We start from the raw sequence: 27,304 nt of genomic DNA, 5'->3' as shown, positions 1-27,304 counted from the left end.
TGGGGTCAAGTGACAATGCTGACCTATAGTCATGTACATCACCTATGAGATTCACTTCCCATGTTGATCTTATTGTATCCTGCAAGTTGTACATTCATGGTATAATCAATGCTGTTATGCCATGCTAAAGTAGCCGACTTCCTTAATAATTACTGTGTAACTGGCACATTACTACTTGTCCCTATAATCCATACAATGGGGATTGTGCAAACCATGCTGGAAAATGAAAGAAGCCCAGTTGCATTGTGATCTGTATACTGCTGCACATTTTATTGTCACTGACTCAAGTGAAGCTGATTAATTGTTCCAGCCCACCCAGCCCCACATACTAATAATTGACCACGTGCAGCATAGAATGTATTTTACTGGGATTGTTACAAGACAATATAACTGAAAATATTTTTTATTTAAACAGGACCATGGCTGGGGAGATCCTTTCATTGCACAAATTCAAGTAATGCAATCTGATTACCTACAGTCTGTTATCCTGGGTGATCTGCCTCGAAACTGGAAGAAATATCTACCAGTGTTTCCAGATATACTAGCTAGTACATTTTACTGAACAAAAGCAGATTGCAATCTCTAGTAATTGCTGGGTATTTATGGACTATGAATTATTTTAAATGTGGTGTGCTAGATTCAGCTCCATTGTTGTGACTCTCCTTATCATTGTGAACGTCATACTGCATTTCCATCATTTTAAAGTTTTCTGAAACTATGGCACTACACAGAAGCTCTTTCCTCCATGTGGGTCTCTGGTGTTTTTTTTTGTTACTAGATGACACTATTAAGAAATTAATTAGGTGCATTTTTGTTTGGAGGTTGATACAATAATTACATGAAAAGCAACTCTGTTTAAGTACCGGGGGGGGGGGATGCAGTTCGAGACAAAAAAATAAATAAAATAATACGGCGACCCTCATCTTTTTATATACACCCGACCACAGTACTAGTTGTGACACAAATAGTGACACTCGGGAAATATTAATAAGGTTCCATTTTAATATGTTTCAAATATGAGTCGTTTTAAACGGAAAAACGTAATACATTGTCGTGCATTTCAAACATGTAAATTTAAACTAAGTCAATTTTTGTATTTGTCAGAAGGTGTTCACTTTCACATTGTGGTAATCTGCAACGCATGCACGCTTTTGTCTTACATGAACTGTCTGTAGTTTGGCCCAACTACGGAATTTAGAGCAGACAGACCTGCCGTCCTGAGCAGAATGGAACTGTAAACGCGTTTTTCGATTCAGCTTTGTCCAGGCAACGGGTTCAGCTCGTGTCTGACCTAATGGCAGCTCATTTAAAGAAACGTGTTTACGAAGAATTCACTAAAGTTGTTCAGGTTAGTACATTTTAACACTGTGGAGAAATGTGTGTTTGATTTAACGTTTTAACAACTGGAGGAACCGACCGATGTGAAGTAGGTCACCCGCACCGATGAAGAGGTACCCACATCGGATAGTAGCTGTCTAGTAAAGTCCCCTAAAAGCCTTGGCCTAAACCGTTTCACCAGTTAGTCATTTCCGTCTATAATTAATTGTTTGGATTACAATTATTTTAATTTATTCAGATTATTACGTTGTTACATAATTGTACAGACTTTTACATACTGATGAATAATGTATTTTTTAACACTTTAATGAAAATATGCACAGCGATTATAATCTGCTTGTTATTTTTAGTATTTCAGTCTATTTGACTTTCGGCCATTTATTTACAAAGTAGAATAAACATACATTCTAATGCTTTATATGAAGCAATCAACGCCGTTGTTAGTATGGACTGGTGGTCATCCATTTCTCCCATATTGCCAGTATTGAGTGGGTGAGCGCAGTTTCGAGCCGCGTCATTAATACACTGAGTGTGTAAATAGTTTTACAACTCTGCAGTGTAAGTAATACGAAATTGATCTATATGTACACATCAGTGGTGTAAATGTTATTTTAAAATAAATAAATAAATAACATGACGTATTGGACTGATTTGAGGCGTGTTTTTTTTAAAGACCATTTTAGTTAATTAAATCAAGTTTTCACATCACAACTGTTTTCAACTCTTTTAGAGAGGGCTAGAAGTTTATTAATATTTGTCAAAGTGCTAAATGTGTACTGTTTAATGTTTATAAACACTATTAAAAAAAACAGTCCAAGTTCTGTGAACCAGGCCCACTGTATGCAGTAAACTGTGTAAAGTAATTTACTGTCATATTGGTTGCCCTGTAACCAACCACCAGCTTACTCTTTAGTAAAGAAATTACCTTGACAAAAACTTTATGTTGCAATTTTCTTTGTTTCAGCAACAGCAACATGAAGAAGCCCCAGCGAAGAAGTTGCGCTTGACCAAACCCAGTAAGTCAGCTGCCCTGCACATTGACTTGTGTAAAGCCACGACACCCACAGACGCCCTTCAGTACCTGCTCCAGTTTGCCAGGAAGCCTGTGGAGCCTGAGAGTGTGGAGGGAGTGGTGCGCATTCTCTTGGAGCATTATTACAAGGTAACAGCCTAGGACGAGAGGGATTGAATATGTGCTTTACAGGATTCTGTGGTACTTTTATACTACAGTCTTTGCTTACTGTTGGTGCTGCTCCAAAAATAGTCAAACACCCCTGTTGTTTCAGAGAGGGAATACTTCTACACTTTCAATGATGATCATTTTACCATTTGTCCAACAAAAAAAAACAAAAAACAGTGTATGCTAATTTTCTTTTTTTTTATTGTTCTCAGGAAACTGATAGCTCTGTAAGACTGAAGATTGCCTCTTTGCTGGGTTTGCTTTCCAAAACACAAGGATTTTTACCCGATTGTATAGTAGATGATGCCATTAATACGCTTAATAATGAAAGTGAGTCTCTTAGTTGTTAACAAAAGACGTCTCTGAAATCACAGTAGGGAGTTACAGTATTTAGTAAGTTGTAAAATAATTTACATGTTCCTCTTTAATTCAAAAATACTGTTTTCACACTGGTACTTGTGGACCCCCTGTGTCTGCTGGTTTTCATTCCAATTGAGCTCACAATTACTTAACTAGACCCTTAATTGAACTGATAATTTGCTTAATTAGACCTTTTTAATAGTTTTTTTAAACCGTTGCAGATTTCAAGTTAGCTATAACATTTTATAAGTAACTTGAACTGCAACTGTTTAAGAGCTGAAAACAATTAAAAATGTCTAATTAAGCAAATTATAATTTAAATTAAGTATCTAGTTAAGTCATTGAGAGCTCAGTTGGAATGAAAACCAGCAGACACAGTGGGTCCCCAGGACTGGGGTTCAAAATCACTGCTTTAGAGCGGTGTTGAGTGCGCACTGAAGCGAGACTCGCAACCTGGTTTGTAATAAATTCCAACTGTAGCTTATCTGAGTGGGGTTTAAATTAGTCAATCGGACCCCTTTGCTAGTTACTTTCTGTGTGAGGTGAAAAATCATTTTACATTGTTTGGGCCCAGTCCGGTAATGCAATAATGCAGTTTCTTACTGTAAAATACACAATACAGACACCTCACATTTTTCTGACTTTCTGATTTATTTTTTATTACTAAATACAGAATCCCATCAGGTTATTGCTCAATTGCTGGACACTCTCCTGGCCATTGGCACACAGCTTCCAGAAAACCAGACCATTAGACTTCGGCTTGTTGAAGTGGCTTGCAGGGTAGGTATTAGCATGCAGTTTATCATGGTTTCTATGTAATAATGGGTGGTTTAATACAATGTGTGTGTATTGTAATGTGATTTTGTGTCTTCTGTAGCACCTTACAGATACATCGTTTGGAGTGAGGAATAAATGCCTGCAGCTGTTGGGCTGCCTTGGGTCTGTAGATAAACCTGTCTCCAAAGAGTTAGAGAGTATGGTATTAAAGGACGTCCAGAAAATAATCGGCGATTACTTCAATGATCAGGATCCGCGTGTACGGACGGCAGCAATCAAAGCAATGGTACGATGATTCCATTTTGTAAATGAGTCAATCACAATTGAAGGGCTTTATGATCGGTTCATTTGTTTTTGTCTTCCTCCAGCTGCAGTTACATGAACGGGGAATGAAGCTACAGCAGACAATTTACAGTCAGGTAATGTCTTTTTTTTAGTATTAAAACCTGGTTTTGTAATTTCACGCTGCATACAAAGCATATGCATAAATTTAAAAGAAAGGAAAAAAGAATATGCTGGTCTGTTGATTCGTATTTTTTTTTAACACATTGTTCTTGTATCTTTCCAGGCCTGTAAACTGCTGTCGGATGACTATGAACAAGTGCGATCTGCCGCTGTGCAGATGGTGTGGGTTCTCAGCCAGCTCTATCCAGAAAGGTAATGCCTTTCTACAAATACAAGCATGTATAAAACACATTGTTAGGGACGTGATGATATTTACATGTTACTGTACATGATACATGTCTGTCACACTTAGTTTTACATGTCTCAAATGGTCCGTAAAGGGTTCAATTGTGATTAAAACCTGCTAAGGACATTATTGAATCAGAATCTGAGTTACATGGAGGCTCCAATATCTTGTCTGTAGTTAAATTAATACATACAAACTAATACTGTTAGCCACATACTCCTCTGGGTCTTCTGCTGTAACATCCTATTTGTTTTCTTGTTCAGCATTGTCCCTATTCCTTCCTCCAATGAAGAGATACGATTGGTCGATGATGCATTTGGCAAAATTTCCCACATGGTCAGTGATGGGTCATGGGTAGTCAGAGTGCAGGCAGCTAAACTCTTGGTAAGTCTCCTATTTAAACTTTCTTTTCAAACATTTAGGTTCAGGTAACTCTGTTAAGATATTTGCATGTACCGGATCTCTTCTGTATGCTATTGGAAGAGAAATATTGGCCAGCCTTTTACAGGACTATTGAAGCATCAGGTTTAGCTGAAGTACTGTTTAATAACGGCTGTGTCTGTCTGTCTTTCTCTGTTTCAGGGCTCTATGCATCAAGTGAGTGCACACTTTCTGGAGCAAACATTGGACAAGAAGCTAATGTCTGATCTCAGGGTATACTAGATGTTTGTATTTTCTCCCTTTTCTATTTAGAAATACAGTATATATTGTTTGTATCAGTTATTGTTTTAAATAAAAACTAACAAAGTTTCATAAGATACTGATAAGTCGAACATGGTTCGATTTTTCACTTGACTGCAGAGTCCAACAGCATTAGCAAAGATTGTTTGAGTGTGTGAAACCTTTTTATACTAAAATTAATGTGGAGTTTCTTTCTTTTAAAAGGAATTATGCAATTGAAATCTGTGAAAAATCCCAAATCTATGACACTGATTTCTTTACACAGAGAAAGCGAACCGCTCACGAAAGAGCCAAAGAGCTCTACAGCTCAGGGGAATTCTCCTCAGGACGGAAGTGGGCAGATGATGCCCCCAAGGAGAAAGTGGACACGTACGCTGTCAACCTGATTGACTCGGGAGCTTGTGGAGCTTTTGTGCATGGCCTGGAGGATGAGATGTTTGGTAGATCTTTTTTGGTTTTGTTTTGTTTCATTAGTTTCTGTGGCCCGCAATCTAACAGTCACTGTGTGTTTTTATTTTTTATCAGAGCAGCACTTTGAGCTGCTGGATACTGGTTTTTATATGTCCTGTCAAGGATTTAGATAATTAAAAAACCCTGTGGTTGTTTTTATTAAATGGCCTTCTCCCAGATATCTACTGGAATTCAGTGCAGTGTATTTCTCTCCGCAGAGGTGCGTATCGCTGCGGTGGAGGCTCTGTGCACGCTGGCCCAGTCCTCTTCATCGTTTGCAGAGAAGTGCCTTGATTTCCTGGTGGACATGTTCAATGATGAGATTGAGGAGGTGCGGCTGCAGTCTATCCACGTCTTGCGTCAGATCTCCAACAACATCACCCTGCGCGAGGACCAGCTCGACACCGTGCTCGCTGTGCTGGAGGTATACGGTCTCTCTAAATGAGGAGTACAATGGCTTATACGAGATAGCATTGAATAATAATAATAAGACAAAAAAGTGTGGTTGTCCTTCTAGTCTTTATGCTTAAGTTTTAAACCGTTTCCTGTGCTCCAAATTAAACAGTCTGTATGTTTTGTTTGAATCTTCGTAGTGGGGGACTTCCTCAATGTGCTATCGTGTTGCATGAAATAAACATCCTCTGTAATTGTTGTGATTCTGGGCTGCAACGTCTTATCTTGCCAGAATAACATTACTAACCCTTGTAGAAAGCACAATTAAATTGGTTCCCTGGAGGTTTTTGGGTTGTCTTTTAATCTCTTCATTCTGTTTTGTCACAATTTCAATGGATCTAGGGTAAAACCTACAAGACAGTCAAGTAGAAAAACGTTTCGTCCACTGATGAAGGCACTAGCTGAAATGTCTATTTGACATATCGTTTCTTATAGTTTTTACCTTTGGAAGTATGAAAGCTCTTAGAAGGCAGAGGATTGTAACCCAAATGGTTTGTTATGAAGTTATTGATTCTTCGGTCCCACCCAGAAACCTGAAACTTATCATTGCTACCTCTTTCCCAATTAGGACTCTTCTCGTGATATTCGAGAGGCCTTGCACGAGCTCCTGTGCTACACCAACGTTTCCACGAAAGAATGCATTCAGCTGGCTCTCGTGGAGCTGCTGAAGAACCTGACCAAGTACCCAACTGACCGTAACTCTGTCTGGAAGTGAGTTTACTTTATTACCAGCAGAGCCGCAGAAACTTGGACATAAAATGTTTAACTTCCCTAGTGTAGCTGTTTACCACAAACCATTCCCCCACCTAAGTGTTTTATAGCACTGCAAAACAACCTCTCAAGATGTTAAATTACCTATAGTTCAACCCACAGTAGTGCAAAGCGCTGTCATGTTTTCTAATTTGGTTTTTGCATCACACTTTGCCAACTGCTGCATTCAGGCATATTATGGTCAAAGCTTTTCTCACTTTCAATATAAACAAAACAAAGCCCTGCTGATGTAAGCCTAAAGAAACGTATTGACTGCAGTATAGTGTTCTCTTTGTCATTTGATTGTCCATTGTCTCTCGCCTGCTTCAACCAACAGGTGCCTGAAGTTTCTGGGGGCCAGGCACCCTACCCTTGTTCTGCCTCTGGTCCCAGAGCTCCTGAGTACACACCCGTACTTTGATACACCCGAACCAGATATGGATGATCCTGCTTGTATCCTTGCACACAACAGTGTTTTTCATTGTTTTTCAGTTGTATAACACAATTTTTCCATGACTTTCATTATTTTTTTTATTTTCATGGTTGGATAAATAGAAATATTATTATATGAAATAACACATTTTTACATTTAAAAAAATGGGTACCAATGATTTTATTTAAATATTTAGGTAAACAGAAAAAAATATAAATTGACAAAACATTAGTGCCTGTTCTGTATTTCCTTACAGTTTGATTATCAGATATTGCTGTGCTGGTTTTGGTGTTCAACGCTGCAAAATCGTGTCCTACAATGTCCGCACTTTTTTCAGACCACACGTTTAGGCATTATGCTTATCTAAGAGACAGTCTCTCACACCTGGTTCCACCATTACGGGTAAGAAAAAGATGAATTTCCTAAAGGGGAAATGATATGTCATAACCTTTTATTTCCTTTCACTGTAGCAACTAATCTCACTAAATAATAAGACAATTGGGTTACACTGCCTCCTACGTTTCTGGGACATGGGATCCAGAAAAGCTAATAAAGTTATTCTGGTACTGTGTTGACCAATGTATGTTTAAAGCGCTGATGGATTTTGTTTGTCTCCTGCTCAGTTACCGGGCAGGAAGCTGGTGTCTGTGTCAGATTCCTCTGGTATGGCGTCTAGCGAGGAGTCGTCCCAGCAGTTCCTCCGGCAGAGCCTGGAAAGAGTCTACACCATCCAGCACCTGGAGGCACAGGGGGCACAGGAACTGCTTGAGTTCACCATCCGGTAAGAGGCTGCCGGTTAACACTGCAGTGTCCCGGAATCACGTTCAGCTAAAAAAAATCATTCCCTGTTGCCTCTTCAGCCTTCCATAGCCTAGCCTTTCATCTTCCCAGAACGCGGATCTAACTAGCTTTTTTACATTATGCAAGAATAGTTTTAGCTGCAGAGACATGCTATAGAGAATTACACACAGATAATAAAAAACAATGCTTTCAGTACACAGATTCACCAACAAAATTATTTTAAGTGAAGATGTATGTATTAAATGGTGGGGATAGAGTTTAGTTCAAATCAAGTAGTTCTAGTACAGATTGAGACACTGGGGACAGGTAACCTATACTGATGGCCCAGTATTTCTACATTGCCCATCTAAATGGAGATTTTACTGGATGTTCATTCTTGGTTAAACATTTAATCCACTCCGGGGGAAACTTTTAAACTTCATTGTGTTTCATGGGACAGAGTTTCTCGGGACACTAGCCCCAAAAGTCATTATTCTCAGTACTAGTGGAGTACTGAAATGAAGGTAACAGAACTTTGTGAAATTATATTAAAAAAAAAAAAAAGAGTTGATCACTGACCTTGTGTTCAGTAGTTTGTTCTTTGGTTTGTTACCCCCTTGTACCCTTCCATTCCACAAAGCGATCTGCAGAGGCTGGGGGAGCTGCAGCCAGAGCTGGCCGGAGCAGCGGACTTTTCTGCAACATACCTTCGCTGCCAGTTATTGTTGATGAAGGTCAGTAACTGTGCTAAATGAAGGAGAGATTTTCTTTTTGTTGTGAATGATAAGCAAATTATAAACCGAAATACAACTGAATCAGTGAACTGTGGATTATTCCAGGGCCTGCAAGAGAAGCTGTGGAACGTTGCTGCCCCACTATACTTGAAACAGAACGCAATGGCGTCTGCAGCAGCTCGGCAGGTAAGAGTAGAACATCTGCCCCTAGGTGTGAATAGCCTGTGGGTATAACAAAGCATATAGAGAGATTGTCTGACCCAGAAAACCTAGCATCTTCCAAATCTTGTCACTGTGTGTGTGTTTCTTTTTTTCTTGAATTATTCAAATGAAAGAATTTGAAATGTGAGTCTGTTTTATTTTAGATTTTGGAGGAGACCTACAAGCTGGAGTTCCTGTACAGTGGGCTAGAAACCCGACAAGTGGCCATTGTTCACCATGTGAGACTGCAGGCCAAGGCACTACAGCTGGTCCTCAACGCTCGCACCAGTCGAGGGCAAGTGCCACTCCTTTTTAAGCCTTTATTGCCATTCCATTTAACTGGATCTTGGATCTGCTCCTGACAGATCCACCAGGACTATGAATTGGATGGAGTTTATTATTGTTATATCTTATTATTCAGTTAGGGCAGGAGTGTGGAGTAGTGGTTAGGGCTCTGGACTCTTGACCGGAGGGTCGTGGGTTCAATCCCAGGTGGGGGACACTGCTGCTGTACCCTTGAGCAAGGTACTTTATCTAGATTGCTCCAGTAAAAACCCAACTGTATAAATGGGTAATTGTATGTAAACATAATGTGTAAAAAAAAAAAAATGTAATTGTATGTAAAAATAATGTGATACCTTGTAACAATTGTAAGTCCCCCTGGATAATGGCGTCTGCTAATAAATAAATAAATAAATAAATAAATAAATAAAAATAAATTCAGGGTTTATTACTTAATCATTAGCTGCTAGACAATTGGTCGCAGAAACTGTTCATTTCTCAAGCTGAAGGCTCAGGAATTTAACAAAAGACAAGATCAGTAATCTAGGAGGTAAATCCTGATGCACAGGGTATACTTTTAACTTCATGTCGATACAAAGAGAAATGTGCCTTGGCAGGATTAGCCAGGATGTCTAACCACTTTTGTTAGGTCAGTCATTTTTTCCCCCCCAATAATAATGTGATAAATCCTGAAATGTGTGTTTGGATACAACAATACTTGATTCTTTATCTGACTAGAGATTTTTGTTAAAAGTTATCATTTAAAAGACATGAAAATTGATATTTTCCTTTCCTAAGCAGGGTGGAACCTCTCTTGAGTATTTGTGAAAAGTTTCTTCAAGAAGTGGATGCTTTTCAGAGGTATTTGTAAACTCAAAATTCTCCCATTTTATTAAGTTCTATCCCAAAGCAAAAAATGATGGTAGTACTGATAAACCTGTTTCATACTAGTTTTATTTAGTTATTTTCCTAAACCATTTAGTGGCATAGCTACTTCTTTTCTGTTTAAACTACCCAATTTGGAAACAAAATGAGACCCTGTCGGTTTCATTTTCTGACTACACAGCTATATATATATAGGAATATGGGTGGAAGTCTGGGTGGAAACAGTCTTCTATATTTTGTAATTGCTGGAATTAGAACTACACATAACTATAAATGTAGTAAGGAATGACAAATGCACCTTTCCAACCCGCAGGTGCTTTGTGGCAGAGCTCACCCACTTCCAGGACAGTTTTGTTGAGAAGCTGCTTGAACTGATGCCCAGGCTTTTGGCCTGCAAACCTCTCGACCTGGTAAAGATCCTGCAGACAACCCTGAGGCAGAGCGGCTTTCTGCACCTCAGACTGCCTGAACAGGTCTGTTTCTGGTTTTGTGTACAGGAGTTACTTTTGAATATACAGTAAATAATTACATCTACAGCTATAGCCAAATGTTTTGCATCACCTAAAATTTTAGCATTGAGACATACTTAAAATAAATTAAGAAACATAACAATGTGAACATAATTTAGATATTTTATTCAACATCATGTAATCAAAGAAACTACAAAATAAATTGCAAAAGACTACCAGAAGTCATCATAGCAGTAAAGTATTTCATGTTAGATTTTGAAATGTCACATGTTTTAATTTTAGTCAGTTTTCCATTAACCCTTTGCAGTCCATTTATTAAGTGCGCGTCAGGTCCAATTTATTTTCACACGCGCAGTTAATTTTAGACGCGCTGTTTAAAATGTATTTTCCACAGTCAAACGGGTTTAAATGGCCCTGCATATCAACAAAGCACTCACTAGGCTTCTGTAGCCCCGCCACACCCTTTCTTTCGCTATCGCTTTCATCTATGTAAGAAATAAATAATAATAAAAATAATAGTCGTACATACTGATCAATCATCTCCGGATCACTCGTTCTATCACCAAACTCCTCAATATTGTGATCAAAGTCATTATTTTATTACTATAACATCTGAAAAAAGCTCTGCAAATGTCCATGATATTCTCTGTGCGTTGACGCACTCAGCCAGCTTGTTTACTATGAACGCCCCGTTATCTGATACCAGGGCCATATGTATGACTATTCATGAGATACGCCTTTTTTTTTTTTTTTCTTTTTTTTCCGACTTGTTTCGGCTCCTGTTGCTACCACTCGGCAATTGAATGGTTTTCTCGGCTTTTTCCGGAGAAAAAACGACTAGAAACCCGTTTTTTGCGTTGCTATAATGATGTCGGACCCAGTCCGACAAAGGACCTGAGAGGAATAATTGCAATGTCGGACCCAGTCCGACAATGGACCGCAAAGGGTTAAGTGTGGAAAACTACAAAGCGGTATGTAATTCAATATGTTAACGTCCATTATGCAGCAGGTTTCATTCGACTTTATGAAGCAAAATTAGTTCATTCTATAGGGTGATGCAAAACTTTTGGCCATAGCTGTATTACAGTTTTTGCACTTACAATGTCCTGCCAACATGCAAGTAAACATTTCAATCTAAACAAAAACTAATCATCAGCGAAAAGTGATTTTAGCTATAATTCGATGAAGGCACCAACTAACAAGATTACTGGTGCTTCTACAGTCTCTCTGGGTAGTACTGAAAGATAGCTTGCACCGTTCGTCTCGGCTGTGCACTTCCAAGCTGTTTTAAGTTAAAACTCCCACGTGAGTCTTCCTTAAAAATATCCCATGGCGCAGTGCCTATAAAGCTTAATTTCCAACTCGTCTTACCAAGGTTTGCTCCTCTGCCTTTTTAGGTCTGCAGTATTCACTCAAGCACAATAAGGTTTGGCAACTGTGGCTATACAGGAAGTAAAGGATAAACCACATACACTGGATAGGATCAAGATTCTGAAACAACTGTTTTAAGAAATTTAGTTTATTGTTAATTCGTATATTTTCCATATTTTAAAAATGCAATCTGCATGTAGAAGAGCAGTATTTTAGAGACAAAAGCAGTGGATCGAAGAACTTAAGGGTAGCTATTTTGTCCAGTTTATTGAGATTCACTGTCTGGATTGGTGCTTGATGTTGTTAAAATGCTCTTTCTTGTCTTTTTAAGCTCCACAGAGCAACAGCAACTATCATTGAACCTACAGGAGAGTCTGATAACCCCTTGAGGTTTACCTCGGGGTTAGTTGTGGCCCTGGACGTTGATGCAACACTGGAACATGTGCAAGATCCACAGAATAGTGTGAAGGTTCAGGTATGTGCATCGTAGTGTAATGACAGTTTCTGAACCAAAATTATCTAATTAGGTAGTACATGATATGCCATTATAGATGATTGTACCCGGAATAATGAAGATTATTACAATTGTTATACTTTGCTTTGGGGAATTTCTCAACAGAATGTTATCAGTTTAGCAATTTTAATGGAATGTACAAGACATAGGAAGCCCTTTACGGTTAAACTGATGTGCAGTGTGGAGTCCAAATAAATGGAACTTGGCTACTGTACTAATTAAGTTTTCTTTGTGAACTAACACTTTTAATTGGGTTTGCTTTCCCTGCAGGTGGTTTATCCAGATGGACAGGCGCATATAATCCACCCCAGACCTGGTGATTTCAGGAACCCTGGTCCAGGAAGGCACAGATTGATCACTCAGGTGTACCTTTCACATTCTGCTTGGACAGGTATGAGATGGACTAGAACATTATTATATTAGTGGATCCCATTTTACCCTTCAACTTGAAACTAGTCTGTGGTAGATAGGAGCAACATTGTATTGAGGTTAGAGATTCTACAAAAAATGAAAGTGTAGCCAGAAATGTCTTTTCCCTTTTAAGGTATTAGTGTTATTTTTTCTAAGCAGATACATTATTTTATTATGATTGTTTTGGTTAAATGTTCAGGGTGGCAAAGCTTTTTGTTTGGTACCTGGGTCAGTGAAAGATAAAAATTAGAATTTTCTGCACATCTCGTCAAGATTAGTAAACTGGTAACCTTGCAGACGCTGATGAATTAACCTGCATTGCCACCAAGGCCTGATGTAAATACTGTGCTGTGGGCTAAAATGAACTCCCATTAAAGACAACAGTTGGCCACTGGGTAATATGTGCAAATCCCATTTGAAGTACAGGGAATTTAATGTCAGTCTTAATTTCTTAGTTGTTTTACAGTCTTACATAAAACATATTACACGGATGAAGACGTTGCCAGAAATGTTTTTCTACTTCACTTGCTATAAAACATAACCTTTTTATAATTTGAGTGTATTGACCAACGTATCCTACCCTACTTCCTTTCCAGAGCCTTGTCAGATAGAAGTAAGGCTGCTTCTCGCTTACAGTTGTAGTAAAAGCCGAACTTCCATCCTCAAACCAGCCTGGAATGAAAGCACAGATGGCCTCCCAACCACAGAAAACTCCATTGAGGGAACCATTCCCTTTAGCAAGTCAGTCAAAGTGTTCATAATGCCCAAACCAACCAGACGCTGACCTGCTGGACCCCAATAAATCGATCCTTGTTAACCAAGTGGATTCAGATTGTATGTAGATATATTACCTATGTATATCTGTAAAACTTTCCTGTTCATTTTTTCATTGGCTACCCCCGATATCTTTGTAATACATCGCCAAAACTGTAAATGTGTACACCTGAAATTCAGATTTATACTAGTAACTTAACCTAATATTTTCACTTTTCATGTATTATTATGATCAAAGTATAATCTGTGCTCTGTACATTAAGAAATGCATTCAATAAAAACATTTGATATGAGACTAGAAAGTAAGTCAATTTTAAAGTAAAGAAATTGTTTACATACTATTGGATCACACCATATTAGCACTATAGATTTAGGAAGTCATGGGTTTGGTATTTTTGTTATTGGCTAATTCTGTGCTAGTTAGTTATTTATTTTTTTTAGTTGTGATACAGTTAACACTGTAATAAGTAGTTACAGAATTACTTTTGGGTGTAAACATTTTCAACCCCTGGATTATTGCATAAACCAGTTCTGGCAATATAAAAACATACATTAAAATATTTTAGCTTTGTAAAATAATCGTTTTTCTAAATAAACATTCTGTATGAAAAAACCTGCCGACTCCCCCTTTTTTATGTTTTATCAAAGCAATTCTAGAACACAAATTAGAGGTCATTGCTGTCTGGTAGTTCACCACGGTGGAAAGGTAAGAATTGTAGGTGAGGACACATATGGACAAGGTCAACTAACAACATAATGACCTAATGAATATTTAGCTTTTCTGTTTTCATTTTTTGTTAAACCTAGATGTTCACTGGCAACTTACTGCATGTAGTGCCCTCCAATGGAGCTTCTTGATTGGTGGATGAAAGTTAAATGGTTTCCAATATTGTTAAATTATTTTTACTGCATACCTAAAGGCACACCTTTTTTGGACCACTTGTTTGAATACTACCTACAGAAACCTATACTTGTAACAGCCACACATAACAATCATGGAGAATGACAAGAGTGAGGTATGGGAGGGCTTTAAATTATCCCACAACATTTGCCCAGTAAAATTCTATTGAGAAACTGTACATATCTGCCTGCCGCATAAATAACTGCAAAAAAATAAAACAGCAGCAGTTTTCCTTGGGCTTTTATATATTTTAATCCTCCATATAGCTTTGATAGTTAATGACATCTTTAAAGTGCAGCTGCTCAATCAGTAAGAGGCAATACACCATGCCAGAAAGAAGGTAGAACAAGGTTTTTATTGTTTCCGTTAACTGCTTCTAGAATAGCTCTTTTTGACTACTTGACTCTGCAACATTAGGCATTTTGTGCTTGCTGTATCGCATATATTTGAGTTATACAATTTGGCAATAATTGGTTTGAGGCTGTTTTCACTCTCATCTCCGCAAGAATGTGGTTGACATGTGTCCAGCTGCCTCAGCAGGTTGAGTGGAAGACCCCTCCAACTTTACTTCCTTGGCCAGCCAGTGTGTTGTACTCTCTGACCGCCTTCTCTGTCTGGAACACCTTCACGTCCACTCCTTGCTTCTTTATGTAATCCAGTGTAGTTGAAGGAACCTATAGAGACATGACACACAATCACTAGCTCATTAACAATAACAGTGAAATGGTTATAAAATTAGATAAATGGTTTTAGCATGACGCTTGTGTCAACATTGGAATAATATTTTCATATTAAAAATTAGACAACTACTGTTACCACTGTTACGTATATCTTAACCCACCCTGATAAAGTTGTTAGTTTTCTTTCATAGTTCTTAAATTGAAAAATGAAGGTATTAGTTACTCCATTCTACCATTCTCACAAACCACAACACAACAGAGCTATTCCCAGTTCAAAGCTACATTTGCTTTTGCATACGAGTCTGTTGTGTTGTCTGGCTTCCGCGTCTGCTTTTACAATCGCCATCTAGTAATGAACGCAGATAAAACATGACCGAAACTTCCGGAAATGGGAGAACATAGTTTTCCAGATTCTGCTTTGCCTCAACCCACAACTGCACTACATGATCCTGAAACTCTACAATGCTGTTATTTCACTTTCTCAAAGCGTTTCGTACCTGTAAGGCCTCGTTCATCCCACGCCCAATCACCAAGGTCTCCACCCCTTTCTTCAATACCTCTTCCAAGTCAGCAGGCTGAACACCAGGGTGATGCTGTGAGGACCAGAATATGTATTACAACTCACCTCCCTACTCTACCTTATTAGTGTAAACCATGTGAACACCAAATAGTAATAGGTCTAGTCCGTGTGGGACCACAAACAATGCCTTGAAAATTATATCCACATCTGTATGATGCACTTTAGGTACTGAGCCAAAAGAACAACACCCTTAAGTCAAATTTCTAGCATGACCTTTACTGTACATGTAGTGTCAGCGTGACTGACATACAGACTGGTGCCTTCATATATCCCCAGGTTCTGATAAAGAATGCTCTGGTAAAGAATATTGTTACCAAGTTTAATAACAATTGAAAAAGTGGTTCTTGTACTAATGCAATAGTGTTACACAGGCTCTGGGTAACAGGAATGTTCTTAATGAGTTCCATCATGACTGGGTAAGTTGTTCTCTAGATATATGTAATACTATGTATAAAGTAAAAATGTAACACACTTGAGTCTCTATATCTTTGCAAGAAAATGACACAGTAAGTTTATTTGCACTACTGCAAGATGTTTTCACAAATGTGATCACAAACATGAATGTGGTTTTGTTTTTTAAAGCCTTGGTTATCACCCCATTAATGCCAAGCACTGTATGAGAGACTTCAGGTTTTTGGGCGTGTTGTAACTCCTGTGCGACTCTTACATCAGTGCCAGTTTCTCTCCAGTCCCAAGCACGACTCCCTCCGGGCCACACTTTGCAGTCTTTGTAGGAAGCTGGACATCCTTTCACCTTCATGTGACCCCATGACAGGGATGCGATCTCTGGTGATGACATCTTGCTCGCTGTCGCTGATCACATGAGAAACAACCCTGAAATAGTCACAATTATAGAATGCTTTTCAATCAGGTATGCTTGCCAGCTTGTTAACAGTGTGCAATCAAACCTGGACCTCTCAGATCAGATGACCACCTAACGTCAAGATAGATAACCTTTATACTTAACGAAGTGATAACCGACGCTCTGTCTAAACTTCTAATAATAACGTTGACATTAGGAACATTATCAGTGGGCTCTCTTCAGTTATGTGAATTGTGTTTTTGTTCTTTCTTTAAAATATACAAATACAGAGCTATAACTAATAGATTTCACTTCATGTAAAAATAATAATAATAATAATTAAAACTTTGATTTTAACTTCGTTAGGAAATGTGTTGCCCGCTTATCATAAACCGCTAAAAATGTTTGCGTATAATCAGTCTCCACTTCAAAAGTGTTTTGTGTACGTTTACATCATCTTTTTTTTAAGCACAATCTCGTAATGACAGAATTTCCTTTTTTCCCATATATATATATCATGAACTGAAAAGTTGTTTAAAATGTGTTAAAATACCTCTCTTTAAAAGTTACATTTCTGTTTGAGATAAAAAATAAAAATAAAAAAGGTTACCCTACAAACTTAATTTACCATAGTTAAAAGTGTACAGTAAGTACAAGTTTATATTCAGTCACAAACTGTCACTTTTGTCCACTCACGACGCAGAATACCAACAAGCAGCCGTGGCAGTGCGGTATTCTCCATTTCTGAGACCTGCAGTGCACATAAATACTTGACAAAACGCGCGTCTGTATCAACTACTATACCTAATGGCACACACGTAGAATTTTTAAAGCGAAATAATGTATGACGACACTATTTTTTACTGCAATACATACCCTTCTCGCGTTTTCCGTCTCGATCCACTGACAACAAATCCCTCCTCTAACTCTGCCCACCTTTTTTTAGACTTAACATTCTATATTCGCCAGGCTGTGACCCGCCCACTTTTAGAACCGCCCACCTTCACGTTTCCAAGAGGTGTACTAATACAAAGTTAATTTATTTTTGATGCATTTGCAGTTTTATAGCCAATCTTGATTTAACTTTTTTTTACAGCTTTAATGTAGAGAGCCATGTCATTTTTAAAAGTTATATCTAACGGCATTCAGGTAATTTACTCTTATGTATAAAGAACTTAGCTAATAAAGTAATAACATTAACAGTTAGTAAAACGTCTTTGTTTTATCCAGAGTTAAAGTACCATACTATGTCACCACAGGATAAGGCTGGTAGGTTTGGAATTTTGAACGACAGCCAGCTGTGGACGACAACCCAACAGGATCTTGTGTATGTACAATAGTAAAATAGATGGCCAGGATCTTTAACATTGTTTTACAGAAGGCACAACGGCTGTAATCAATATCCCATCTTTTACTTTTGGAGGAGTTGGGAGAGTTAAATACCTTGTATTTAACTATATAAGTTTGTTATAAAATGATATCAGCATCAAACAGTTTGAAAAAAAGCATATGCTGCTTAGTTCATAGAGTGAAACAGTGGCAAGAAGATTTCAAGTTTGTGTGCCTGCAGCGGAAACTACCCAGGGAATGTAACCCAACTGTATAACCAATAATGTTTAGTTTCTGAGTGCATAGAAAAGTAAACTATGAAAGAATTTAGTTTAACAGTTAGCCCGATATTATATTACATACCTGTATACAATTCAATATAACTGGGAGCATGCAGCTTTAAATGCACTATTTAAATAACATCCAAATCTCCAGCGTTAGTCACGTTTCATCTGAATTTATTGAGCATACAGTCTGGATTACTCTGTCATTAGGATAAATATATATTTATTTATTACTTATCAGACGCCCTTATCCAGGGCGACTTACAATTGTTACAAGATATCACATTATACAGATATCTTTTTTTTTACATACAATTACCCATTTATACAGTTGGGTTCTTACTGGAGCAATCTAGGTAAAGTACCTTGCTCAAGGGTACAGCAGCAGTGTCCCCCACCTGGGATTGAACCCACGATCCTCCGGTCAAGAGTCCAGAGCCCTAACCACTACTCCACACTGCTGCCCACTCTTCTATTTTCCTGTTACACATGACATCAATGTGCTGCACTGGTGTAAGCTGTTGGCACGTAGAGTCGTGTAAATGCCCACGAAAACGCATTGCCCTCTTTACAATGCGAATTAGAAGCGGACTTGCCCTGTAAAAATGTCTAAAGTAAAAACCCTATGTTTTTATTTTACGTATCTATGTCATTTTAAATACGCATTTTGAAACCTTTGGAGTGGAAATCTACACGAAGACAGCTCATGTATATTTAAAAGGATTAAGCTGGAAACATATTTGAAATCACGGCGGTTCAATCAAGCTACCTTAACCTGTGCACTAGGCCGTCATGCTTTGCAGCATTCAGGTAACTGGTAATCCTTACTGGATACAGGGCATTTCACTTTTGTTTTTTTCTGATAACGTACAAGGATTTTTTCGACAAAAAGGTCGTGCGTTGCTTGATAAAAAAGCCTTGTCTGCCACACAGTTAATTTATAACAGTGTAAGATTTCTTACGCTATAACGCGTATTGTCAGATGTATATAAAAAAGGTACCGTTAACCCCCAGTGACTCCTGATGCCATATCATGTGATGTCATTGACAGTCTTTTTTCTTTTATAAGTACTGCGTATAAAACTTTTTTTTTGCCTTCTATGAAATCCTAGTTCATCAAGATTTCGGTGTTAAGCACCCGCCAACTATGTATTTCACACACTAACTCCTCCCTAATTCATTTGTTTACATGTGTAGAGTTTTAATTTCAGCGCGAAGATCTCTGGGCCGGTGGTAGGGTGGCTTGCAAGTCCTCCACTACCATCATCCACTCTTGCGCGGTGTATTGTGGGCAGTCCTCGGTCCTCCGGGTCCAGTCTCCTGCACCCCATCAGAAAAAAATGGCTGCCTCGGCGGCATCGGCGGGTTCTTGCCCCGATTATTGCCCCAGCTTCGCCGTGGTCTGCTCGTTCCTGGAGCGCTACGGCGCGCTGCTGGATCTACCGGAGCTCACATTCCCGCAGCTGGAGAGAGCGTTTCGGGAAACCACGACCGGTAATGTTTAAAATGTAGTAGCGGAGATGTTGGACACACACAGGGAAAAAAAAGGGGTTCCATCACCATTGGCAATGTTGGTACTGCAGCTCAGTGGTACTGTGTTATTGTGTGGTCTCGGGATGATTAGCACCGATTTCACAGGAGATCGCGACTTTTCTGATGAAGTTTAACAACCCATTACGATGAAACATTTATTTTTACTCTTAACTATCTGATTTGTGAGCCCGTGCAGTGCTTTGTTTTCAAGCGATGTGTGGTTTAGTATGAGGTTTAAATTCCAGCTTACGTTGATTAGCCTACTCACGGACTAAAATATTGCTCCTCTCTTATTTTGCACAAAAGGTAACGGAAATATTGGAGGAAATCGGGCTTTTATTTCCCAGTCTTTGACACATTTGGGGGCGTGTTGCTTTTAACTGCTTTTAAGTGAGCAGGATATTCCCATGCAAAATAAATACGCCGACAATATTTACAGTTTAATGGTAATTTTCTGGCAGGTCGTGGTTCGCCTGCTGTACCGCGCAGGCGCAGAGTGTAATACTAAACTTCCTGCTGGATGGAGCTTTCTCAGTACTATTTTTTTTAGTTCATTCAAATGTGCTGGTGGAGTTACGTTGTATTTATGTAGGATTAAATTCAGCCCCCATATTTTTAAATGCGTTCTCTTTGGTAAACGATATTCATTTTATAAAATACAAGGTTGACTACTAGCAATCAAACACAGCATAGACATGTGCCGTACATTTATTTGATCATTATGAAAATCATTGTCGAACTGCGTTTGCCTCCCTCATCGGGATAGAAAGGCTTTTTATGTATACTTTATGAAGTTGCGATTGCAATACAGTATTTACCAATGTTACAATTAGACCCCCATCCTATGTTTACATTGAAATCAGGTAACATCATCACGGCTATACACTTGGCTTTTCAGGAGGGCAGACATTGCCTTGCAGCTGAAACTAAAACGTTTTAAGGAATATAATTAAAGGATAAAATGAAATAACAAGAAATTCAAAAAAAGTTTAACATGTAGATGTGTCATCGCCTTCAATTACAAACATCAGTAGAATTCTCAGCGAGATATATATATATATATATATATATATATATATATATATATATATATATATATAATGTAATTATTGAGTATATGTATTTTTTTCTGTCACATACACCTCATTATATTGACCCCTGCTGGTAAGATGAGACGCTAATATAAACTACCTGTACAAAGGGTTGTCAGCTCTCAACAGTTCAACCCTCCTGTTTTTGCCTTTTCAGTTTTCAGGGATTTGAAATAGGTCCCAGTTTTAAATGTCACATTGCATCGTCATGGGAGTCTTTTTTTTATGATTGCAAACACTTTAGTGTGCTATTGTGTATAATGTTAAAATAATAAGTTGGGCATTTTGGATCCAGCCCATTTCCAGTCTAACTAAGTCTTAAACACTGGAACACTGATTAGAGGGTATTACTGTCCGGTATTTGACTGCTTACCATGCGGACAAGGTCAAATGTGAAGGTACTGTAATGACAGATGTTTAGGGTTTTATCGCAGTTAGATAGTGCGCCTTCATTGCCATACTTTTTTAAAGCTAGACAGTCTATCTGAATGTTTAATAGTCATCAACCAAGTTGTAGTGTCCTATCGGGGGGCTTCCTGGTGGATGAACATCCTGAGGTTTGTAATGTACAGTAATCTGTTGTGTATCCGACTGCGGTGGGACCAGAGTAAGGGCGGAGATGTAAAAAGACGAATAAATGAATCCTGTTTTAAATACCATTAAACACAGCTGTAACAATTACTACATTCACACAATTATTATTTTGAGATTTATATTAGGGAGCTCACCTAAATCCCTTGTTTAGAAAGACACAAGGTATTAATGCTTGTGACAGAGCAGCCGTCTGCCGTGTGAGTGCGTGCATTCACTGCTGAGTGACAGGCAGGAGATCGAGACAGAAGTTGAAGTTGATACGCCCCGCAGGCGAACAGGATTTATTTACATATCAACACACTGAACAGCTCACGTGACACTACCAGCAACGGTTGCGCATGGAGCACATACAACACAGTGTACGAAAACTCTGGTAGGATCTGCAATCTCTGAACTAATCTTCTCTGTTCAATAATAAACTAATGTTGCTGAAGAGATTGATCATGGCGGGTAAACAGGTAGGATGGATATGTGACGGGCGGATCCGCGACGGATTACTGTAGTTTAAGCCATTCCAGGTCTCAGGTAGTACTGTAACCAAGTCTGTAGATTGTTTTGGTTTTTCAGACTTTTTCTTTATAACTCTGAGGAAGTCTTTCTCATACCTTTAGATATTTCTAGAGATTTGTTTAGCCATGGCATTCATTTTAAGGCCTTCAGGCAGCAATACTATATTTATGTTTGTAGCTAGGCTGTGTTCATCGTTTCCACATTAAAAATCCTTCCAAGTTCCTTTGAGTTTTAACTGCAGGCAAAAATAAGTCAGTATCCACTAGGCGAGGTTTTCAGTAGATTTCTGTAGCTGTAAAGTAGTAGTGTTTCAGGTAATTTAGAGATACGAGTAAAGAGACTGTGGCCTTTGTATCTGCAGTCAATTTTGTGTTCTCTAGATTCCTATCTCCCAATGAAACAGGTGCTGCTGAATTGAATTCTACAGCCTGCAAGATCACGAAGCAGCTGCACATTCTGAGATTAGATTTCTCATTAATTTTGTAAATAGCATCCTCCCTGCACCTGCATCGTTTAAAAAATATAAGGTGGCCTGATAACACATGTATTGAATTGATTGCCACATATAAATCATTTGGAGGGTATTCGCTGCTCCGGTCGTTTTGGAACTCGCTGGAACCAGGAGTGCATGTCTTTTCATGTGCAAACTCCAATGATGAGGAGTGAGCTAATGTTGCGTTTGGTGTGACTGCTCCAGTAAATATCATTTTGCTTGCCTCCCAAGTGAATATGTGTTAAAGTATTAAACTCTTCTGTAATTGGAACTCGATGACCATGTTCTAATCTTTTAAGACAATTGTTATGTTAGCTGTATTGGTGCATTACAAGTATGTGTTTGTTGCAGGACAGGTTTAAGCCTCTGTTAGTGGCTCAGAATGTTGTTAAATATTTATATACGGTAGTGACAGTCCTGTATTTCCTTTGTAGTTTATGATGAGGGCAAATCAAATTGGGCACTTGGGGGTCCTGTATGTCTCTTTTACAGAGGAAATCTGAGACTGGGTGCCTAGCAACGGCTTATAATACTTTGCCAACTGGAGAGAGTTTCACCTAATATAAAATCTGAGCAGCAGTGTGGCAAAAACCCCCCACAGGATAGCAGATCAGAACTTGCTCAAAGCAGTGAAGCTGACTGAGTAGTTCAGCTGGCAGCAGGAATGAGAACCTGTGTTCATTCCCAATCACCATAATTGGAGCCGATATTCCATTTAACTACCATTCATATCTGTTATTGGATATGGATACTGACATGCCAAAGTGAACCAGGCCTCAATGCTAGACAATTTAAACAATGTAAGGACATCCTAGGTTGCAGATTGGATGAATAGACGCTACAGACGCTACATTTAGAACACTTTCTTCCAGCGACTGTGGTCAAAATGAATTTATTTAGCAGTGCTCTTCTCCTCCAGCAGGAAGCCTGTGGGGATTTGTGTCCCAAAATAAAAGACAACTTTAAATAAATACGTACATACATAAATAAATCAAGCCTTAAAAAGACTTGGATTATTTGGCAGGTGTTTATGCCTTGCGTCAGTGCGTAGGATCTGACGTTTGAAACATCAAAATGTAGAAGTTGCTGTGAAATTGCCTTTGTGTATAACTCGCATGCAGTATAGTTTTACACAAACCCCTCCTTCATACCAGCTCCATATTAAGACCCATTTTAAAGACACTGACGGATCTAAATACAGACTTATACATACGGTACTAGTTATAGACCCACATATTAACAAAAATACAGTGAAAATGAGGTTTGGGTTTAAAATGTAAGGGAAGCCCGTGTTACTGCAGTCCCTTTTCAACTTGGAAACACTGTGAAGACTCTCCCAGCGCTCTATTAAGACCATTCTCTTCAGTCCCTTTGGTTATAATATTGGGGATTGCACATGTTCACACCCATGGTAAGGAGCTCATGTGAGCAAACTAAAGTCTGTCCTGCCTGCAGGGTTGGGGTTGGAGACTTGGAGTAACCCCTGTAACAAGCATCACAACATCATTGAGCTATGTGCATTATATGGGTAACTGACCACCTTGGGGATGTGAAATTGGTAATGAGACTTCGCTGTATGGAAGTTTGAGGAATATCAGAGTTCAGCTTAATCTGACATGTGCCTCATCGGACACAAAATACATTTTTGTATTGTAGTTTTTTTTTTGTTTGTTTTGTTTTTTACCTTTACATTGTTTAAATGTAAATAAGCCTTACAGGTTCTCCCTAGAATCTGTCAGTATTTTCAAAAAGACTTTATTGACCATGACCATAAGCCACTCACAGCTTTAAACACTGTAGCACTTTTCTTTCCAAAGTCTTGGAGAAAGCCCAGCTTGCAGCAATGTCTGGAATGACTTAATGCAACCAACTTGCATTGTAGACGTTGGCACAAGTTATTGAGAGAATGTATGAAACCCAGTTTAAGTCAAGCCTGTCTTTTCTTTTGTAGTTCCAAAAGCCCTTGTGGAGCTTCACTTAAAATTAATGAGGAAAATCGGCAAGTCTGTTTCAGCTGACAGATGGGAAAAGTACCTTGTCAAGGTGAGCAATATAAAAAATAGAAATGAGGGGTCAGGAGATTGTCAAAGCTGTTTACTCCAACTCATTATTCTTGTTATGTTACATTTAAACAACTACATATAATCCCTGAATTTAAACCTCATTTTTTTGTTCTGTTTTGGTGACGTTTCTAGTTCTTTAACTGTAATATTCCATAGTAATGAAGCGTTTTTCAGAAAAGCCAGGAATCCCCAAATCTTCATCACAATGAAATGGTACAAGTGATAATGTTGCTAACGCTATTAAAATATATTTTTCCAAGTCTTGGTTATCACCTTCACCAGAGCAAAGTGTTTTTCATGGAGTTGTATTCTGTGACCTTGCTGATACAGTGTTGTTTTCTAAACCCTGCAGATGTGTCAGGACTTCAACAGCACCTGGGCCTGGGAGCTGGAGAAGAAGGGTTACCAGGAGATGACTGTGGAGTGTAAAGTGGGCATCCTCAAGGTAAGACCATCTGCAGCGGATACTGATTCTTCACATCCGAGTCAGGCAAAACAAGGGGTGTTGGACTCGAGCATTTATTAAAAAAAATAAATAAATAAGTGTAGGGCCATATCTGTAAAGTATGTATATCTCTTAGATGCGTGTAACATTTTAGTTGCACTTGAAACCTGTGGTTATTGTTTTGGTGATGTTTTCCTAAAGCATGGTTATGGTGCTGACATGCCTGACTAAAGTACAAAAGAATTAGTTAAATAAGGATAGTAGGGCTTGTTTAATTATTGAACTTTGTCATATTTATGCAGAGCTAAAACCAAATGCTTTGTAATTATGTTTTACTACTAATTGAAATTGCTATAAACCAGGTAACACAAATTGCAGTATATTAAGTACATAAATGTGAAAAATGACCAAACTAACTAAGATGTGCTCCTTGTTACGTTCACATTTATCTTTCATTATGTGGTATGTCCCTATCATTTTGTATATATTTTATATAAGCGATAGTGCCCGTCGATGAAGGCTGTACTGTTAGTAGTTGACCGCGACTGGAGTTATGCGTCCCTCGCCAAAGGGACACATGTTAAACTCTTGATTTACCTTTAACTTGTAAAGATTTGTCGGGTACCCTTCCACTGAGAAAAGGCTCGGTTTGTAGTTAAGATGCTACCTGAGCTCCAGTCGAGCTGACAGGCTGTGATTGGCTGATTCAGCAGTTGCGGGTACAAGATGGTTTTCTTTTGTCGGTGCAAAGTATTGATTGGCTGCCAATTGTGTCTTTGTTTAGAATTTGCTGTCCAATAGATGTGAACTGAGCTTTCATTGACAAGTCAAAATAAAAAAGTTGTTTTTAAATTTTAAATTTGATTCACAGTTAATGCTATGACGTAGCTGCGGGCATCTGCAGTCTCATAGAAGCCCGCTAGAGCTGGAAACGGATTGGCTGATGGTACTGAATTGTTTTCTAATTTCAGTTAAACCATTAAGCAGGATAAAACATATAACATTTAAACTAGAGGGGGGCCTTAAATGGTAATGAGGCCAATATATATTTTTAAAACCTTTGCTACCCCAGTAGTTAACCCCAAACATGTTTATCATGTTGCACTTTCATATTGTCTCCATTGAGCACTCGGCTTTATTGCTTAGGTAACATGTAGTGGTTCTAAAGCTTGCAGTGGGTGAAGAATCTGTGCTTCTCATTGTCTATAGTACCTGTGTGAGTGTCAGTTCGATGACAACCTCAAGTTTAAGAACGTGATCAACGAGGAGGACCCCGAGGCGATGCGCCTGCAGCCGATCGGGCGGGATAAGGACGGCCTGATGTACTGGTACCAGCTCGACCAGGACCACAACGTGCGAGTCTATGTGGAGGAGCAAGACGACCAGGAAGGGACCTCCTGGAAGTGCATCGTCAGGTGTGTGGGAGAGAACCGTGTCTTTGACATGGAAATTCAGTGTATATAAAGATCTTAATAAACTGCTGTGAAGGGTTTCCCACAATAAATATAGAAAGTTGTGACATAAGCAAGTGCACGTTATTATTTGTTTATTTAGCAGACGCCTTTATCCAAGGCGACTTACAGAGACTAGGGTGTGTGAACTATGCATCAGCTGCAGTGTCACTTACAATTACGTCTCAAGGTTGTGACTTGCTCAGGGTCACACAATGAGTCAGTGGCTGAGGTGGGATTTGAACCGGGGACCTCCTGGTTACAAGCCCTTTTCTTTAACCACTGGACCACACAGTCTCCTTAAGGGCCCTATTCCCAAATATCTCAACATCTGTAATGTTAAAGGGTGAAGAGGAACATTTCTGACTCCAGCAGTCCTGTTCATTGCACTTGTTATTACAACCCATCTGTCAAAAGAACATACATTTTATCACTAGTAATGATTTGTCTGTCAAAACAATTCTCAATATTTCTAAATAATAACAATATGGCAATTGATTGGTGTGTATGATGTAGGTTTTACAGTAAGTAAATTACACATGTCTGTAATATAATGTATGCTGGGGAGTTAGTACATATGTGTGATTGAAGATTTTGTTATTTTATATTTACCAATCCAGAACCCGTAATGATTTGGCAGAGACTGTGGAACTCCTGAAGGCTCAGATCGACCCGGCTCTGCTCACCAAATCAGTGCAGCTGGAGGGCTCCTCTAGCGCCAGCCCCTCTCCTGATGACGAGGAGAACAAGGAGGGTGCAGAGCTGCTACCTGATGGTATTGTCCCCTTCTCTCACTGCAGGGACAGAGCAATCTCCCTTTTAGGTTAAACATAATTATGATAACATCTTTGGTAATGCTAACGGAAACTTAGGAAAGAGAGGGATTAGAAACTGTCTAAGGCATCCCAGTCTCCTCCAGTACTATGTACACCATGACGCTGAATCATGAAATATGTGTAATTTACATAAATAATCCCAGAAAAATATTTGATTTGTAAGAACATTTGCAAACG

The 27,304-nt window shown here is 38.8% G+C and overlaps 3 protein-coding genes across 7 annotated transcripts in view; 2 read left to right on the top strand and 1 right to left on the bottom strand.

The window, feature by feature from the left end:
* Positions 1–1,177: 1,177 nt before the first annotated feature.
* Positions 1,178–14,138, top strand: LOC117405976 (integrator complex subunit 4). 2 transcript variants are annotated; one of them, XM_059028537.1, is made up of 23 exons: positions 1,178–1,348; positions 2,303–2,500; positions 2,731–2,848; positions 3,552–3,658; positions 3,756–3,941; positions 4,024–4,074; positions 4,224–4,312; positions 4,610–4,730; positions 4,929–4,943; positions 5,293–5,467; positions 5,696–5,901; positions 6,499–6,641; positions 7,018–7,133; positions 7,382–7,515; positions 7,737–7,894; positions 8,534–8,627; positions 8,733–8,813; positions 8,993–9,123; positions 9,912–9,971; positions 10,309–10,468; positions 12,168–12,311; positions 12,621–12,741; positions 13,358–14,138. In XM_059028537.1, exons 1-23 carry the CDS (start codon positions 1,295–1,297, stop codon positions 13,543–13,545), a joined length of 2,850 nt encoding a protein of 949 aa, XP_058884520.1. In that variant the 5' UTR covers positions 1,178–1,294; the 3' UTR covers positions 13,546–14,138. The 2 variants fall into 2 exon arrangements, with proteins under 2 accessions (XP_058884520.1, XP_033865472.3); XM_034009581.3 differs by having other exon boundaries at positions 4,929–5,000.
* A 634-nt stretch (positions 14,139–14,772) lies between these two features.
* On the bottom strand, positions 14,773–17,510 carry LOC117405985 (mth938 domain-containing protein). Its single transcript, XM_034009597.3, has 4 exons — positions 17,375–17,510; positions 16,364–16,530; positions 15,614–15,709; positions 14,773–15,110 (listed from the first exon to the last, which is right to left on the bottom strand). Exons 2-4 carry the CDS (start codon positions 16,493–16,495, stop codon positions 14,970–14,972), a joined length of 369 nt encoding a protein of 122 aa, XP_033865488.2. The 5' UTR covers positions 16,496–16,530; positions 17,375–17,510; the 3' UTR covers positions 14,773–14,969.
* Positions 17,511–19,154: 1,644 nt separating this feature from the next.
* The window catches only part of LOC117405974 (remodeling and spacing factor 1), a 29,474-nt gene continuing 21,324 nt past the window's right edge, over positions 19,155–27,304 (top strand). For all 4 annotated transcript variants that reach the window (XM_059028536.1, XM_059028535.1, XM_059028534.1 and 1 more), the window contains exons 1-5: positions 19,155–19,605; positions 24,284–24,375; positions 24,748–24,840; positions 26,050–26,255; positions 26,912–27,066. In XM_059028536.1, the coding sequence (XP_058884519.1) occupies positions 19,452–19,605; positions 24,284–24,375; positions 24,748–24,840; positions 26,050–26,255; positions 26,912–27,066 (700 nt within the window). In that variant the 5' untranslated portion in view covers positions 19,155–19,451. The remainder of the gene's footprint in view (positions 19,606–24,283; positions 24,376–24,747; positions 24,841–26,049; positions 26,256–26,911; positions 27,067–27,304) is intronic.

This window comes from Acipenser ruthenus, chromosome 8 (genome assembly GCF_902713425.1).
Source record: "Acipenser ruthenus chromosome 8, fAciRut3.2 maternal haplotype, whole genome shotgun sequence".
Classification (NCBI taxonomy): domain Eukaryota; kingdom Metazoa; phylum Chordata; class Actinopteri; order Acipenseriformes; family Acipenseridae; genus Acipenser; species Acipenser ruthenus.
The sequence above is the reverse complement of the archived record's forward strand: the minus strand, read 5'-3'. Positions and strand labels throughout refer to the sequence as shown.